We start from the raw sequence: 18,899 nt of genomic DNA on the forward strand, positions 1-18,899 counted from the left end.
AGTTTTCATGTCCCTCAAAGAGATAAGCAAGCAGAATTGTGATGGCATGACGGTGATAAGCCCAGGGCGAGGGTGCCTACTTATGATTTCATAATGTACGGAACACAGATTCTTAGTGATAAAGTCCTCGGGGCTCGTGTCTGCCAACCTTCTACCTGAGTAATAGATTCCTTTATTATCTCCCAGTCAAACTGAGACTGGCCTTTGCTTGCTGAGGTAACCTGGGGAGGGAGGCTGTGTGATGAGACAGGGTACAAAGAGCAAGGAGACTGGAGACCCTCGTGGGAAGAAAACCCCATCACCCCTCAGATGAAGAATCAGGGGCTTGAATGTGATGACTCCAATGTCCCTTATAAGAACTTGCTTGATTTACAATGTTGTGCCAATTTCTGCTGTACAGCAAAGTGACACAGTCACACGTATATTCACACTCTCTTTCTCATAATATCTTCCCTCATGTTCTATCCCAAGAGACTGGTAATGTTTCACTGTGCTATACAAGAAGACCTCATTGCTTATACATTCAACATTGTAAATTAGTTATACTTTAATTAAAATTTTTAAAAAAGATTTCAAAAAGAATGTATATACATATATGTGTATATATGTATGACTGTGTCACTTTGCTGTACAGCAGAATTGGTACAGCATTGTAAATCAACTGCACTTTAACTTGCTTGAACTCTAAGACTCCATGACTTCATAATCTTGAAGGACAGCCTCTCACTCTTGGGCAGCTCCATGGTTAAAATGCTTTTCCTTATACTCTTGGCCCCAGCTCTTTCCTCAGGAGACACATAGGATGAGTTCCTTGTCTTTTCCTTTTCAAGGGTTTGAAGGCAGCTCTTCTGTCCTCTGAGTCTACCCTTGCTCTGAATGAAGACACACTGTGCATCCATATTGCTCCCAGGCCTCACCATGGACAGCTCCCTTCTTGCCCTGCTCAGCAAGCTTCCTCTGATCCCAGGCATCCTATTCTGCCTTCCTCCTCAGTCTCCATGTGTGTGCATGGCCTCTGTCCCCACCTACACCTTCCAGTCTGTGCATCATCAGCCCATTGGTGAATGGCTTCCGCAGATGAGTGCTTTTGAGCACCATGAAGCTTACAGCCATGGAACCCTAACTGCCTATCCACAGAGACATCAAACCCAGCATCTGTAGAGTGTTGGTTGATGACACTATACAGTCCAGGCAAGGCCTGATGTTTTGTTTCTAAGTTTTAGGAAAGGTCAAAAGGCCCAGACAATCCCAGTGGGTATGTGGGGCACAATTCTGGGATTGAATCGGTGATTGCCATTCTGTAGGACAGCAGAAGCTCTAAGAGGGTGGGGTTGTTTCCCAGAAACTGGCCACTAGACCCAACCTCATGTGCTGTCCTGCCAGAGGACTGAACTCACCAGCTTCTCCTCAACATGGGGAGGGGGTGTCGCTGTGGAGGATGAGAACTACTGTTTATCAGCTTGGATGTCTTTATATATGACTTTATATTTCTTCCTGCCTCTATCTATCCCTCTGCCTTTCTACTCAGAGTTTTGTGACATGTTTTCAAAATGCCAACTCTGCAGGAGGATAGAGAAAAGGGATTTCTGTCCATGTTCTGACCTCAGCCTTGAAGGGTAATTGGCTCCCCCTGGAGACAGGGTGGCAGTGACATGGTCTTTGACCATAAAGAACAAAAGGAGGGTCTGATATAGGGTTTAGTTCAATGTGTGGGCATAGAATTCCTCTCTGTGTTGCTTCTGAATTCTCCATCAGCAGGCCTTCAACACTTATAGTTCAGCTGTAAAATGCACGAGTCCTCAGTGAAGGGTACCACTGCTGCTACCATCCATCTGAAGAACACAAAGGAGGTTCAAGGAGAGAGGAGGAGCCATAAGGATGGGAAAAGCCCAGCTTTTCAGGAACATTGGGGCTTATCAAAGTCAAATTTCGCCATCCTCGTGCTCTACCTGGGGCATGCCTGAAGGCCAGTCATCCGAACCAAGGTCACCCTCCTTGTAAAGGGCATCTGGTCTCCACAGGCATGGCTGATGCTCCCTTGAGCCACTAATATCTTTATGCTTAACGGTGTCCTTGAATTGTGCCTGTTCTTATATAAGCATGTTCTCCTTAGACTCAGACAGAAGCTGTTAAGCTTCTCTGGAAAGGATGAGGATAGCTATTACAACGTATCAAAATACTCCCTTTCTAGGTAGAGTCACAAGGATGTGCTGGAGAGGCAACTGTCCCAAGTGTGTCAGGATAAAGGAACTGCTCGTGGAAAAAGTGGGTGGGACACTGGTCCACTTGGGGAATACATGTTTCCTGTAACATCCTGGGACCCAGAAGTTATTAAGGAATGAACCTGGACACTTCTTGATGAGGTCTTGTAATCTCTAAGAGCCCTTCAGTTGTCATTTCATAATGTGAGACAGTTGTCATTTAATCTAATGGAGGCAGTAAATGTTCTGCAGAAAACATATGGAGTGAGTTCCAGGACATTTTAACTGACTTTCTTATAAAGTTAAAAAAAAAAAAAGGATTTGTTTTCTTTGGGTCAGTGATCCTTTATTTGGGGGAGAGGCTGTGGAAGGAGGGGAGGGTAACGGGTACAAGCCATAATTCAGGAGAGCGATACAAGGAAGGTCAGGCAGGACAGAATGATGTGTGAGACCACGTTAGAAATATCACCAGATTCCTTGGGGAGTTATAAAAGTGCCTTAATTCTTGTCCTTGCCAAACATCCTATAATTGCACGACAAGGTTTTATTTATTATCACAGTCAAATTGGACTCTTATGCACTGGGTAGGCCACAGGTGTGGGATGTCGGTCATGGTTCTCACAGCTGTCAGAATGGCCCTCGTATAGGTCATTAAGGAAAGGAGTCAAGATGAGACGCTCCAAAGAAATGCGCTTTTTTTTTCCCCCCAGGCTGGAGAGGCACCTGTTTGCTTTCCTTAGGCAACTATTTGTTTTTGCATGGAAAAAGCTAAGTATTTGTGTCCAAGAGAAGGGAAAAATACTTCATTTGAAAATCAAGCTTCTCTCAGAGGTGGGGTAATGTAATAATGAGGTCTAAATTTTTTCATTATTATTTTTTAATTGAACTTTAGTTGATTTACAATGTTGTTAGTATCAGGTATACAGTGAAGTGACTCAGTTATACATATATATTCTTTCTCAGATTCTTTTCCTTTTATAGGTTATTACAAAATATTGAGTATGGTTCCCTGTGCAATACAGTAGGTCCTCATTGGTTTATCTGTTTTATATATAGTAGTGTTAATCTCAACCTCCTAATTTGTCCCCCCCCAATAAGGTCTAAATTTTGTTGCCAAATTTTGATATATTTTAAGGAATGCTTTATACATATTGAACTTTATGGTGAAGCACGTAAATAAAATGTCCATATTATTACCATATGTGTACAAACTATAATTTGCCTTTATACGTGTTATTAAGTGTATTAAGTTATGTTATTAAATATTTATGGTTAATATACTTTTTTTAATGCAAAGATAGATCTGTTGTACCAGAATCAGCATGCCTATGCAAACAGTTTGGGGTAAAATTAACTGGAATATACCCATCTGAAGACTTGGTCTCCTTTCAAGAAATAATTCACCAGAATGCATGTTTCAATCTGTTTCATTATTTTATTACAACTTCTTCCTGTTTGACCATCAGTCACACCCAGTCAGATTACAAATAAAATATTAAGATTGGATTGTCAGTGGAGATTCATCTTTAAATAAATTTTTAGTAATCCATAGAAAAAAAGGAAAAAGGAGAAATTTTTATAAATAGGCTTTTAATCCAAACATGACGTTGAATAAAAGTGCCAAGAGAAAAATTTTGTATCAAACTTTAGATACAATTAAAAAAGAAAAGCAAAGATACAAAATAGACTCACCTATGTTAAAAGGCTGTTGTAAAAAAATAAATAGGTGCCCCTGAAGAGATAATTCAAAATTTTGGCTTCCAATTCACCATCAGAATGCCTTTTAAAAATTGCAATTTCAAATAGTATAAAAGGTGTAACAACATAGATCTGCAGAAAGCTGGGGGATGTTGCTGATAGTCAAAGGAAGGAGGTAATTTCTGGAATTTTCAAAACATTTTTTATCCAATAGTTGGAATTTAAAATTTTTTTTAGAGAATAGTTGATTCACAGTGTTATGTCAATTTCTTCTGTACAACATTGTGACCCAGTCATACATAATGTGTACATTCTTTTTCTTATATCATCTTCTATTGTGTTCCATCCCAAGAGTTGGATATAGTTTCCTGTGCTGTACAGCGGTACCTCCTTTCTTATCCATTCTAAATGTAAGTTTGCCTCTGCCAATCAAATCTCTCTGTCCATCCCATTCCCTCCTCCCTCCCCCATAGCAATGAGTCTGTTTTCTGTGTCTGTGAGTCTGTTTCTGTTTGTTTTGTAGTCTGTTTCTGTTCATTTGTGCCATACTTTAGATTCCACATATAAGTGATACGTTATCTTGTCTTTCTCTTTCTGACTTACTTCACTTAGTTTGAGAGTCTCTAGTTGCATGCATGTTGCTGCAAATGGCTTTATTTCATTCTTTTTTATGGCTGAGTAGTATTCCATTGTATACACGTACCACATCTTCTTAATCCAATGGTTGCAATTTTAAAATGGATAGCTGAAGGGGAAAGTCTATCATTTTAAGGTTTCCTGAAATAAATCAAGATTTCTTTCAATTTCTTGTCTCCTGGAGATGCTGAAGGGAGAGTATGGTTGAAGCCAAATATGACACAAATCTAATGAGGTGAGTGGGAGACAAAGGGACCAAGACCACCACAGCCAAATACAATTAGGGGCACAGCTAACTTTCATTCTATCCCAGACCCCATCCCACCCTAGCCATAACCTCCTCCTTTATACCTATAGTAAAAGGCAATGGTCTACTTAGGAAGAATGAAATTTTATGGTTTAAGGTTCCATTATTTTCATTTTATGGGAAGATTTGGATTCAATTCTGAAATGCCATCCAGTCTCTGTGGTTTTCTGGCAGCTCCTCGTGTTTTGCCAAACAGTAGCTCTTGTGCAAAATGGTTGAACAGTTTGGCCCTGGGACATGTTTTAAGAACAGTCATTCCTGGCAAGGGCATGTAACAGCTACAATGCAACAATTCAGCAGACAAAAAAGAGGACTGGGTCACCGCCAGCTACAATTTCTAGATCTCAATATTTGTAATAATTGATATGAAGAAAAAAAGACAATGTATTTTTAACATTTTCATTCATATCAGCAGTTTATCTATAAGGTCCTACAACTTCCCAGAAGTTATACTCTGTACAAAAAGTTGTCAAAAACCTAATCACCAAATATGCTCCCAGTCCATTTATGCTTATCTCTAAATGAGAATTTAATTAGTAAGATGAAATGTAGCATGTATATTAGATATGTATATTATAGATTTAGTTTTGAACCAGTAAACTCTGATTTATATTGGATTATGATATTTCAAAATAAGAATGAATCACCCAGGAAATAATCATCTGTGGCTAAACTAACATCTTGAATTCATTAAAAACTCCCGTTTTTGAATAAATAGTATGGTAACAACTGAAAGAGTTTTTGGAGTTACTTAGTATAAATAATTGCATTTTCTAGACTTAGTAGAAAATTTTCATAGAAATGATTTAAACGTTTAATTCTTCATGTAAACATTAGGTGTTTGGCATATTGTTTAAATATTCAAATGTTAACAAAAGGACATACATGCTATATATGCTATATGATTAGATTTAGATTGCTTTTCTTTTTTTTTTCTTTTTTCTTTTTATGGCCAAACCTGCAGCATATGGAAGTTTCCAGGCTAGGGGTCGAATTGAAAGCTCCAGTTGCCGGCCTGCACCACAGCCACAGCAATGCAGATCCAAGCCATTTCTACGGACCTACACTGCAGCTCACGGCAATGCTGGATCCTTAACCCACTGAGTGAGGCCAGGGATCAAACCTGCATCCTCATGGATACTAGTTGGGTTTGTTACCACTGAGCCACAGTGGGAAGTCCCTGCTTTGCTTTATTTCAAATTACTTTATATGTTTGATTAGGAAGCATGCTAGCAGCTGGTCTTTGCTTTTGGACAACTCAGTGATCAGTTAGTTGTGTGTGTTCTTGCCAAATTCTCTCCCCTGACGTGAGAGAAAGGGGAGGGGAATATGTCTGGGGCTTGTCACCAGCCTGGAAAGAACATCCTCGTCAGAGCACTGAGCTATGTCAGTAGTTTTGAGTTGGCCTTTTATCCGATAATTCAAATGAACAAAGTCTATTTGCTCAGAAACACAAAAGTGTATGTCACTGTCTGCATTCAAAGGAACGGCCATCACTATAGTTTTAACCTACAGTTGGCTAAAGGAACATTATGAATTTTAAAGCTCTCATTACACCCCCCAGCCTACTGTTGAAGGGAAATTTTCTCAAAGAAATATATGCAAACAGAAAGCGATATTTCTTGGCTGGTTCTTACCTCTGTCAACTCTGAATTGTGGTTGCTTCCTCATGGCTACAGTCCCATTCAGGCCAGTTCAGAACAGGCTGCCTCAGCCAGGGGGAGGCGGGACAGGTGTGCTCTGCTTTGCTAGCCCCTGGCTCCTGGCCCTCGCCTGAAGGTTGTCCTTCAGCCTCTGCAGACAGATGCTCTGGGGTCTGATTGCTCGGTTTCGGGACCTCCCTGATTTCCTCTGCCCCTGGGAGGCTGTGTCATCTTCACTTCCCTTCACTGGGCAGGCTGCTTCTCCCCTGTGTCTGCTCCCTGGCCCTGTGTTGACAGACTATTTACCTGCCATCTGGTGTGTCCAAACTAGGGCTGAGTTTCAGTTTTGTTTCCAAAAGTCACAAGTCTTTGCAAAATTAGGCAAAGAACAGACAGAATTCTTTCATTTGACTTCTTTCTTTGTTGTTAGGGCTCCTGTCTGCTAAAATGTGTAAATGTCCTTTGCCTTTCCTGATTTTTAAGATTTCTTCTCAGGAAAGTAGGAACTGCAACTGGAGGGCAAAATGCACATTACAGCAGTATGGATGAGAACAATTTAATTCCATCTTGGCTATGGATAACACTCTGTTCCCCAATGTCTATAAACAAGGCTTGGTTCATAGTTCTAATTAATTGACTTCATTAACTTGGAGCTGAAGGGAGGTGGCAACTTAAACAAGGAAATAAAAAGCAGTGGACCTGCCAGACTAGTTCCATATAACTGCCTTTTAACTGAAGGTAAAAGAGCAGTCACTTGCTTCCCATACATCATAAACCAAAAGAGACGCTTAGATAGACTGCACAGCACAGTCTGTTTCCAGCTTATCCACAGAATATGCTAATTACAAAAAAGAGGCGTTTTTATTTCATTTAGTGCAAGTAAGTTTATTTTCTTTGATATAGAATTAACAGCATTAATTTGATGCCCCAAATGAGGTAATACTGCAACATATGCATAGGAACACTTTCCTTGAAACACTTCAGATCTTTGCAGATCAAAGAAAGTAAAATTTCAAGTTTGTTCACAGAAATTAAAAAAAAAAAAATTCGTGACTTGGGTTGTTTCAAAATGGCAATTGTGATCCCAGAATCATAATCAACAAGGGGTAAAAAACGCTCTCTTGGCTAAAAGTTGAGGCAGTGCTGGAATGCTGTGTACAACACTTTATACAAAGGCGTGTGCATTCTGCAAATAGAGTGTGTACATTCCTGTTTCATCATTTTTGGAAATGTGCTCAATTGCCATATAGTCTCCTACAGGGTCTAATTAACATGAATTCAACAATGATGATAATGAGCTTACCCATCATTTCCTCACCGATCTGTTATATTTTTGTTTTCCCTGCTACGTTGATAGCATACAGATTCCAATGAAGGAGAAACCTGGTCCTATATAAATAACATACATGGAATATACAGGGATATGTAGCAAGACTTGAGGTTGATGATTTAGTGTTCATTAATGTTGAAAATAGTAAAGTGAAAATTACTGTGACTTAGATGGTATTTTCTTAAGGACACATTGCTGAACACATGGCTACCTACCTGCTCTCTAAAGCATTATGTATAATTCAACCACCAAATATAGAACATATGAACACCAGGAGACAATAAAAAAGCATTAAAGCCCATTACAATCTTGAATAAGCCCAAACCTCAAGTACATAGGAAAAGCACAGCAATCATGTATTTAGCTTTACTTTTCTAATATATATCATAATTTAAAACTATATAAAGTACTTGTATAGAAAGCAATTTTTTCAAATGTTATAGCTTAAAGCATGGCTTTATATTTGGCTTAATCATTTTTTACCAGTTTAATTTATAAAGCTCGTAATCTTGCCAGCAGGGCTTCAACTTCAGGAATGGATTCGTTTTTAGAAACAGAGCCAAGAAGTTCCATTTCCTTTTTTCTGCTGCTTTCTACATTATAGGCTTCCTTCTTCTCAGTTGCCTTGATCCTCCCTGTAGACGTGTGAGTGTCTAGATTATAATTAAGCTCCTTGGCGACTGGAGTCCTTGTTGAGTTGCAATTGATATTGTAGTGTGAACGTGACCCTTCTGTCAACTGCAACTTCTGATTTTCTACAGGAAGGAAGAAAGAAACATAAAACTTATCACTGTGATAAGCAAGGACTGTTCACATTATGAAACATTCAAATAATTATTCGCAACAAACAAGTCCTCTTAGACTAAACTAAAAAATATTCAATAGAGGAAGGCAGATTTAAAATAAACACACAGAGGTTAAGAAAAAGCTAAAAAACATAAAGAGACGACCATTTCATTAGCATTAATGTTTATTTCCTACTTCTTCTGCACCTGAAACACCCATCACTCAGGATTGGCCCTGTATTTCATTCAGATCTCTGCCCCAATGCTATCAAGAGAGGCTGTCTCTGACTATCCATCTAAAACAGCGCTCACCTTTTCACCCATCTATCTTAGCCTCATCCTGCCCTTCATGGGACTTAAAATCATTGGACACATCATATCATATACTTGCTTACTTGTTTGTTGTCTGTCTCTTCACTAGAATGTAGGATAGGCTCTGAGACAGCAAGAAGATTGTTCTAAATGCTTCTGTAATGTCAATGCCTAGGATGCCATGGAGCAAAGTAGATGCTCAGTAAATATGCACTAGGCAAAGGATTTATTTTCGCACTCCATGACCCATTAGTTTGAAATAAGAACACAATTAATTTCCTTTTCATGTAAATACAAGGAGGAAAGTTTCTAAGAGTAATTTTAAAATTCAGTGCTTTCCCTTAAAAGAAATATTGAACCCATGTTAACCAGGGAAATGGTTAAAAGTTCCGAACAAATCGAAATAATGTCATACTTTGTCATATACATACACATGTATTCATAAAGACCTGTAACCTATACACATTCAGATAGTTTTTCATTGTAGGCGACAGTGCTCCCAACTGATCCAGGCTGTGAGGAAAGATGTATGATAGCTAAACGGTGATAGCTGATTGGCTTTTGCAAAGAGCAGTAGATTTCCTTTTAATTAACTTGACTCTTGCATTGCAGGGCCTTATGAGTGATCTCTCTCACAGATCTCAAACTCAAACTCAAAAAAAAAAAAAAAAAAATGCCCTCAATCTTCATGTAACCTTGAACGGGGCATGAGAATGGCTTCAACAAACTTGACATGACATTTAAAGTTTTTTGGTTATTCTCTGAGCGATGTCCCATTATCCCAATAGTGATGACTGTGGAGCACAAGCAGTCACTCATGACAGTGTGTTTTATGTGAGTGCTGAAAACTCCAACTGAAAACAGCTTGCACATTAAAAGGTGGCTGCTGAAGATATTTACTGCACTGTCATTTCTTGACCAGGGGCTTCTGGTGATGGATGAGTATTTCACACACTTTCCTGAACAATCTCAACAAATTTTAGAAGTCTGATCACCTTTTAGCTATTGGAAGAAAATAAATACACTTTTCCTATCATTTTCTCTATCAGGTGGGCAACTGTTACTCAAAAGTCAAAATCTAACAGAGCAGTGACTTTCTCTTAGAGCAGTTTATCCTCTATAGTTTATAATGTACATGTTATGTTTGCAGTGAAAAGCACAGCAGACAACTACAGTTCCCGTGACCACACAAGTTTTTTTCTTCTTTCTTTTCTTTTTTTTTCCCCCTAGCACCCACCCTCCTGGCCCAAAGTGTTTGAAAACTGCATTGCAGCTTAGTGCAAATTTTTGGACAGCTTACCGTTCCTTTCCCCAAATGTTCCTATCTTTTCTTGCCACTTGATTTCTTTTAAATGATTCCACCATGATGGTATCTGTGACAAACTAGCTTATTCCACTGCTGGGTAACTCTCAGTACATTTTTTGAGAACAGAGATGAGATTAATTTGGCTAAAATATGGGTCTATCATATACACAAAGAAAGTATTCCATACCTTTCCTGGCTGTGGTGTAGCAAGCCCAATTCCATGTGTAGCAAAGTGGAAAAGAGCGTGAGATTTTTAAGTAAAATCTGGGTTGAAATCGACGCTCCATCCCTTGGCTTTAACAGGTTACCTTGTTTCTTTGAGTCTCAGGTTCTAATAATCAACCTCAAAGAGTACTTGTGAGAACTGAAGGAAAGAACGTGGGTGACCATTCCTTCCAAGAACTGGTCTTTCCCTTCTTCCTTCCAAGCTTTCCAAGGAAGCCTTCTACTACCCAAGGCTTTTTCAGATGCTCTGACCTTTCGGTGTTTCTGGTGACCATACCAGTGAAGGCTGAAATATCATTTTATTCATAGCTTGTATTTAGGTAGCACCTTTATTTCTAAAGCATTTGATGCACTTTAACATCCCTATCCTCATTTTATAGGTTGAGAGTAAAGGCAAAAGGAGGTTAAGTCATTTGCTTAGAGTTAGTTACTGAGTAAATCAGGGGCAGGAGCCAAAGGCTGTCTCTAGAGATACTGAGGCTGTCTTAAAAGAAATTTAAAAAGCTTTTTACCAAGGAAAAGTGCTAAGTAATTCCAAGCTAAGTTTCATAATAACGATATCCTGTACGTATACTTCAGAATGCTTTCTGACACATTTAATACGCCCAATAACTTTGTAAAGCAGACAGCATACCTGTGTAAACCACCCTCAGCACCGTATCTCCAAGGTCACACGTAGACTCCTTTTCTTTCCTGGTCTCACTTAAATTCATGACTGTGAACTTCAAGTATGACCTTAATCCTCTACAGTTTCCTGGCCTACTCACTTTCCATTCTCCTAGACAACCCTTTCATCCTTTCTCCTGTCCCATCAAAATGTCCAACCTGTTCTACTTCACTTTTTTTTTTTTGTCTTTTTTGCTATTTCTTGGGCCGCTCCCGCGGCATATGGAGGTTCCCAAGCTAGGGGTCGAATCGGAGCTGTAGCCACCGGCCTATGCCAGAGCCACAGCAACGTGGGATCTGAGCTGCGTCTGCAACCTACACCACAGCTCACAGCAACGCCAGATCGTTAACCCACTGAGCAAGGGCAGGGATCGAACCCTCAACCTCATGGTTCCTAGTCGGATTCGTTAACCACTGCGCCACGACGGGAACTCCCTACTTCACTTTTATTTCACTTATTCACAGAAACAATCAGAAGAGAACGCCCATTTGCTTCCTGCACACCCGACATCTATCTGCTCATTGCAGGCACTCACACTCCTTTTTCTCCTGGGATCTCCTATGCTCTCCTGTGAGGACAACCCCTCAAAGTGGGTGCCAGCTTGTCCATCCCTCTGGCAGCTGTGCCTTATTTCTCCTGAATTGTAATGTTTTCCTTTTTCATGTAATCATTCCTGTCAGCAAACAAGCACTATGTAGCAATTCCAATCTTAAGAGAGGAAAAAAAAAATCTCTATTTGACTCCGCATCCTGCTCCATTTACTACCTACAATGTGGGCTGCCTTTGTAGCAAAACATCTCAGAATTGCCCATATTACAGTCTCACTTCCTTTCTTCCCATTTTTCTCTTAAACCTACTCCAATAGTGCTTTTGACCCTTTACTCTTCTGAGATAGCTCAAATATCAAGGGCACAAACAAAATATATGTTGCTAAAAACAAGGCAGGTATACCCACTTGGATATTTTCGTTTTCCTTTACTCGACCTATACCAGATCCAAGGATAAAACGCCCAGCAGAGCCTGGGCTTTTCTTTCAATCTTTGCTTTTTGAACTTCTTTGGGGCCTTAGGTGGGTAACAATGGGAGGGCCAATGCAGGCAAAAGTGTTTTGACCTTATTGAGAGAACTCCAAAGAGTTATAAGCTGGCTTTAGCAACAAAATGATAAGAAGAAAAACCAAGCTGGCATGTAACTCTTCTGTGCTTTTTGGGTGGAGAACCTGTCATGAGAAGCAATAGATAAGACAGTATAAAGTGGAAAGAGGCTATTCCTGAGACCACTGAAATACAAAAGAAAGCACACCTGGGTTTCTCTTAGAATGAGCTATTAGATATTCCTAGATAACATCTCTTTACTCCTCACTTTCATCTCTTAGCAGCCCAACAGCCCCCATCCAGGTCCCCAGACTTGGGAGGCCCAACACCGTGAAACTGAGGGAGTCACATCCTGAACTGCCAAGTGGTAAGTGAGGCTGGGTTGGGGAATGAATTACCTGTCCTGATGCAAACTAGAGCAAATGTTTACAGGTAGAGAAAGCTCCCAGGTTAGAAGTTCACTTTTACACAGAAATTTTATTAAATTGTTGGTTCAAAGCCAGGCATCCTTTGCTATTACTATCATATTTTAAAAGCTCACTATTGGGTGGCTTCATGTGAGCTGAATTGGAGACCAAATTTTATACACAAACGCATGCTTAATTGCTAAATGGTTCACTTCAAACATCAGGGGGATGCCACAACCTGTAAGTTGGTGAGAACTCTATACTGGTGCTCAGAGGTAGGAAATAAATTGTAATTTGAGGCCAGTGGGCTCATATCCTTTTTATATGAAATTAGTTCCAGATACAAGATGACACACTTGGACACGTGGATTCTTTCAGTGGAAGATAAGTCTGGGTGTCAATAAAAGGAAGCATCTTCTATTTCTCCTTAAGTCAAAACCTTACTGATACATATTTTTAAATGGAAATGAAAAATATTAAGGCAAAGAAGAATGATTGCTTAACTCTCCAGAGAGAGGAAGCTTGTGCTACTATTTTATGAATCAAATCCAAGTTTTTCTTTTTTTCCCCTGCCTTTTAGATGTTACAACTCATGACCAAAAAGTATGATCTATCTAGGATTACTGCCAAAACCAAGGCCATTGACAAAATTGGAATACAAATGGGCAAGGACCAGCTGCTATTCTTAGCAAAAGGTCAGTAGGGTATCCAATCCAAACGTCTTATACTTATGTTTCTGTGGAAATAAAGAGATTGAGAACACATGCTATTTTCCTTTAAGAAAGGAAAACTCACTTATTTCAGTTTAATTCCTCTATGATTCTTACTATAAGAATTGATTCTGGAGTCCCACAACAGCTTTTTTCTGAAACTAAATGAAAAGTTGAAAATTGTTGAAAAGTGCAATGGTGCTCAAATACAGAGAACTCACTAGATTTGGAGAGACAGAGAGAGAGAGAGAGAGAGGGAGAGGGCGGGAGGGAGGGAGAAAAAGAGTCTTAAACTACATCTGGGGTTGAATCCCACATGATCTTGACAGGCTGCAGATTTGGATGAAAAAAAAGCTAAAAACAGAAAAACCACCCTCAAACCCAGTATCTTCAGGTAAACTTTTCACAGTTACTTGAGTAACACAAAAGACACAGGAACCAGGAAAGTTACTGACAAAAAAAGAAAATATAAACATATGCAACTTGGCATCTAAATGAGGAAATATTTCAGCCAAACAGTTGTTATGCTTCCTGAGCTAAGAAGGCAAGGCTAAGGCCCTGGCTGACAGCCCTTGGGGAAAACGCTCTCTGCTACAGGAAATATCAGTTATGGTTCAGAAAGAGGCATTATTCCCTTTAAGCCAGTATTGATCCTTCATTACATTGTGGTTCTAATGGGCACTGGCTTCTTAGAAGTGCCAACTCTCAGATGAAATATAAAATTGAGCTCCTGCCTTTTGTGGTCAATGGTGAGCCTGTGGCAGCTTTGACAGGCGGAAGAATATAGAACTCTGGTGTCCTAAATTGACTGCGTCTGTTCAGTCTTCCTGAAATTTAATCTCTCCCTCCAATTCTTTACCTTTTGCTCTTAACTATTACTTTGACCTACTAAATAGCTGTTTGTTTCACCCCAGCAATGACATTACTTTGGTGGGAGAAAAAAATGACCCATAAATATAATTTTTAAAGCACTGCTGGGTCTACATGATAGTAAAGTGTGTGACAAATATATGTTTTTAATCTATGCAATAACTGAAGTTAGTGCTGGCTGCCAGTAGCCCATATCCCTGTGGTTTTCCTTACTGTTGATTTACTGATGCTATAAATAATTGTCTTCTCTTTGCTTCATTTTGCTGTTTATTTTACCTTTTGTATTGAAAATGTATAAAAATGATAAAAAGATCAGAAGGGCATTTTGTATATAGTTAAAATCTTTTAGGAGTGCCAAGAAGCTCTTATTGAAACCAATTATATAGATACAAAAACAACAAAACAAAACAATTACTTCCCCAATTCAAACAAAATGGACAAAGCAGAGGCTGATAAATAAAAGATACTTCTGAATAGAGGAGATAACTGACAGTTAACTTAGAAGGGCTTGTTTGCATAAACTCATCATATATACATTCATATTTAGTCTTGTTCTGTTTCACTGCCCTTTAAATACAAATTTAAAGACAGCATTGCCATTTTACAATTTCCTATACTGGGCTTTCCTCATTTAACAGTGTGAGAAGAAACGAGATGATGCAGACTCCTGGACACAGGACATCCAGGATAAGTGCAGATCTTTCCTCTAAAGAGAACAGTAGTTGTTCCTGCTGTGGCGAATCAACTGCAGCAGCTGGGGTCACCGCAGAGGTGTGGGTTTGATCCCCGGTCCTGCACAGTGGGTTAAAGGATTCAGCATTAGTGCAACTGTGGTGTAGCTACAATGCCAGCTCAGGATCAATCTCTGGCCAGGGAACTTCTATAAGCTAGGGGTGCAGTCATGAGAGAGAAAGAGAGAGAGAGAACAGTAATGTGAACCCTTCCATTCAACTGCTTATCCTTCCGATACTCAAACTAAATGCTCTACTCTGCATTTGCTTCTCTCTTTCTCACCTTTCTACCCAAATTCTAATCTGGCTTTTATCCACCCCTTTCTGTTAAAACTGCTCCCTATAAGATTACCAGAAGCCAGAGTTCCCGTCGTGGCACAGCAGAAACGAATCTGACTAGGAACCATGAGGTTGTGGGTTTGATCCCTGGTCTTGCTCAGTGGGTTAAGGATCCAGCGTTGCCATGAGCTGTGGTGTAGGTCGCAGATGTGCCTTGAATCTGGCATTGCTGTGGCTCTAGCGTAGGCTGGCAGCAACAGCTCTGATTTGACCCTTAGCCTGGGAACCTCCATATGCTGCAAGTGCATCCCTAAAAAAAGATGAAACATAAAAAAAAAAAAAAAAAAAAAAAAGATTACCAGAGGCTCAAAATCCCTAAACTCAATGGAATTTTCTCATGCCTCATTTTCTCTTATAGATGCAACACTTTGGAGTGTGTGTGTAATAAAGATTTTGGTTAGCCTTTTTCCTGTCCCAGGAAACAGGAATCCCCTGTTCAGGTGGTTAACCCTATGAATTAACAGAGTGATAGGAGTGTCTTTGTTATTCATGGTGGGCTCCTGATCATTTATGCTGATGAGGTGACTGCTGATGGGAACCTATTTAGTTTATGTGAACGAGTGAGTCAGGTTCGGGGGTAGCCACGTCAGAAAGGCCAACCAAGTGACTAGAGGGTTGGGAGGTGGAGACTGAGTTCAATCACGTGGCCTGTCGATCCTGCCTAAGTGATGAAGCCTGAATACAAACTGTAGATACTGAGGATAGGTAAGTTTTCTTCTAGGTAATCTGTATTGTCACACACTGATGATACAAAGTGCTGGGGGGTGGGGGTTAAAGTATCTCTGAGGACAAGAGAAATCTTATCTTTTGAACCTCCTTGGCTTGTTTTGACTTGTGTCCTCTTGCTATAATAAAGTTGCAACAGTAAGTATAGCACTTTCTTGAATTCAAGTGAATTTCTGAACCTGATGGGATAGTGAAAACCCCCAAATTTGTATCCAGCTGGTCAGAAGTGAGGGTGGAATGGGACTCCCCAAACTTGCAGCTGGTGAATGAGGTAAGGGCATCTTTTGGAGGACCTTGATTTGTGAAGTCTGGCCTAACTCCAAGTAGCTGTCCTCATAAGTCATTAGAGAATGTTACCTATAACTTTGAATATTATTATATAAGTAATAATAACAGTATCATCACCTTACCTTTATATATGGGTGTTCTACAGTTTGCAAACACTTTCCTCACCTATCCACTCATTTGATTCCTTTAACACTTCTGGGAGATGGGTGACATGGGTGTATTTATCTTGTTTTATAGAAAATCGGGGCAGCAGACATAACTTTCAGGCAGAGTCAGAGACAAAGTCAAGTTCTCAACCCCTGGTTAACAACTTCCTTCATGATGAGGCCCTTGACCATGCTTACTCTTCTACTTTTTGATGATTCATTCTTAGTTTTCTCTGATAATTTATTTTACCTTCTCAACCCCTCCCACACACAAGGGTACCTCTCTCCATCCGTGTGGCCATTTGTCACGGTTAGATTCTTGGTCTGTTTTTCTGTCCTTTACACATTCTCTTTACTAAGACCTCAACGATGCCCCCCAGGATAAAGATTCTCATATCTGCATTTCTAGCTCTAACGGGAGAGATCCAGTCCTGGGCCCACTTTAGTATCTCCACCTAAATACCCTCCAATAATCAATAACACTTTTTTTTTTTTCTGCTTTTTTTTAGGGCCAAAACCCAAAGCATATGGAAGTTCCCAGGCTAGAGGTCGAATTGGAGCTATAGCTGCCAGCCTACACCACAGCCACAGAAACTTGGGACCTGAGCTGCATCTGTGACCTGCACCACAGCTCATGGCAATGCCAGATCCCTGACCCACTGAGCGAGGCCAGAGATTGAACCCGTATCCTCATGGATACTAGTTGGATTTGTTTCCACTGTACCACAACAGGAACTCCAAAGAACACATTTTTTGAGTCAAACTTTCATGTCCAAAGCTCTTCACACTAACATACCAAAGATAACTGTGGTGTCTGCTTACCAGTCCTGATCCCTGTCACTGACAGATGTCTCAGGCTACCAGGCACTTGCGGTCACCTGCGTGTGGCTGAGCAGCTATTAAGTAAGCGGTTTCTAAAGTATGCAATTGCCTGTCAGCTAAGAGCTACAACGCAGTAAAGAACCTGATCACTTGATCTGGTGGTTTATGAGGAAGGAGATGGGAAAATTACACAGGGACATGGTTTGATATCAGAGTTATTGAACACATACTATATATATTAACCCTTTACTTGTTATTTAAAAAACTTTCCAACCACCCTAAACTATAGGTATTAACAAGTCTGTTTATAAAATAAAGAAAGTAAGGTTTAAAGAAGTCCATGAACTGTCAAGGCCATGCCAACTTTGATATTTACCTCTGGCAAACCCAGTCCAAATTATATCCCCTCATGGCTCGGGAAGCACATGATGAGGCTATGGCAAAAGTCATGTTTGAAAGGTAAAGAGCATTTAACGTTTAGGGGTTTGAGGAAAAGCCTATTCCTGGTGCTAATGACCAGGAAGCTGTTCTGGAGAATAACCAAATGAATACTATGGGACCTAAATATTTTCCTGAAGCCATTTCTAAGTAGAATCTGACAGTGTGCTTTTATGTATTTTTATTTTTTATTTTCCTAATTCCACATTTACTAGATATTTCAAATGTACAGATGTTTTTTCTGAATGGGGAACACATGCCATTTCAACTTCATTTCACTTTCATAGAATCATATAATAGAGAATCCCATAATTTCAGGATTGGAAAGACCCATAGTTACTTGGAAGAATTGTCTATCCATTTGAATTCCATTTCTTCAGCATCCTGTCAAGTGGTTGTCCAGTATAAGCCTGAAGACTTGCAGTTATAACCTCACAATCCCACAAGGCAATATATTCCTCTAATAATATTTTACCTAATGTTTATCTAGTGTTTGGCCCCCTGAAATCTTAGTCATTAGCCCTACTGATTTTTCCCATTAGGGCTATATTAAAAGAATCTAATTCCTCTTCTACTCAACAGCCTTTCAACTACTAAAGACAGATAGCACACTCCCCACATCTTTGCCAAGCCAAAGAGCCAGTTTCTTCAACTGTTCCTCCAGAAATCAAGAGCTGAAGTTATAGTTAAGCCAACTCATTAGTTAATCCACTGAGTACTTAGCCAGCATGCTAGGTGCTGAGTCCTTCAAACAGTTGGGATCCTGTCATTTCTGTGGCGAACAGGCAAAACCATATTGGTTTAGTTCAAAATTCTGGGGGAGAAAACAAACAAATAAACAAAAACCAAACAAACCCAAGTAGCGTATCTAGTACTATAGAGAAAAAGAATTATGTGCTATGCTCATAGAATCCTTTTGAATATAACCTTTAAAACATTTCCATGTAGACTTAACACTTGACTTTCAGCCTAATAAAAATCTGCTTAAAAGATCTAACGTAAGCTCCATGAAGGCCAGGATCTTTGTTTTACTCACTTAGAATAAAATAGTACTTAGAATAATGCCTGCTTTATAATGACTATTTAAAACATTTCCTGGAGTTCCCATTGCGGCTCAGCAGTACCAAACCTGACTGGTATCCATGAGGACTTGGGTTGAACCCTGGCCTTGCTCATTGGGTCAAGCATCTGGCATTGCTGTGGCTGTGGCTGTGGTAT

At 39.8% G+C, this 18,899-nt stretch overlaps 1 protein-coding gene across 2 annotated transcripts in view; it reads right to left on the reverse strand.

Moving 5' to 3' along the window:
- Positions 1-7,343: 7,343 nt before the first annotated feature.
- DIAPH3 (diaphanous related formin 3) overlaps positions 7,344-18,899 on the reverse strand; it is a 501,230-nt gene continuing 489,674 nt past the window's right edge. For both annotated transcript variants that reach the window (XM_084982461.1, XM_084982460.1), the window contains one exon: positions 7,344-8,570. In XM_084982461.1, the coding sequence (XP_084838587.1) occupies positions 8,308-8,570 (263 nt within the window). In that variant the 3' untranslated portion in view covers positions 7,344-8,307. The remainder of the gene's footprint in view (positions 8,571-18,899) is intronic.

Source organism: Sus scrofa, chromosome 11 (assembly GCF_054392235.1).
Source record: "Sus scrofa isolate SSC_HxYL_T2T_F1_AM1 chromosome 11, Sscrofa_HxYL_maternal_Yorkshire_Landrace_v2.0, whole genome shotgun sequence".
In the NCBI taxonomy this organism is placed as follows: Eukaryota; Metazoa; Chordata; class Mammalia; order Artiodactyla; family Suidae; genus Sus; species Sus scrofa.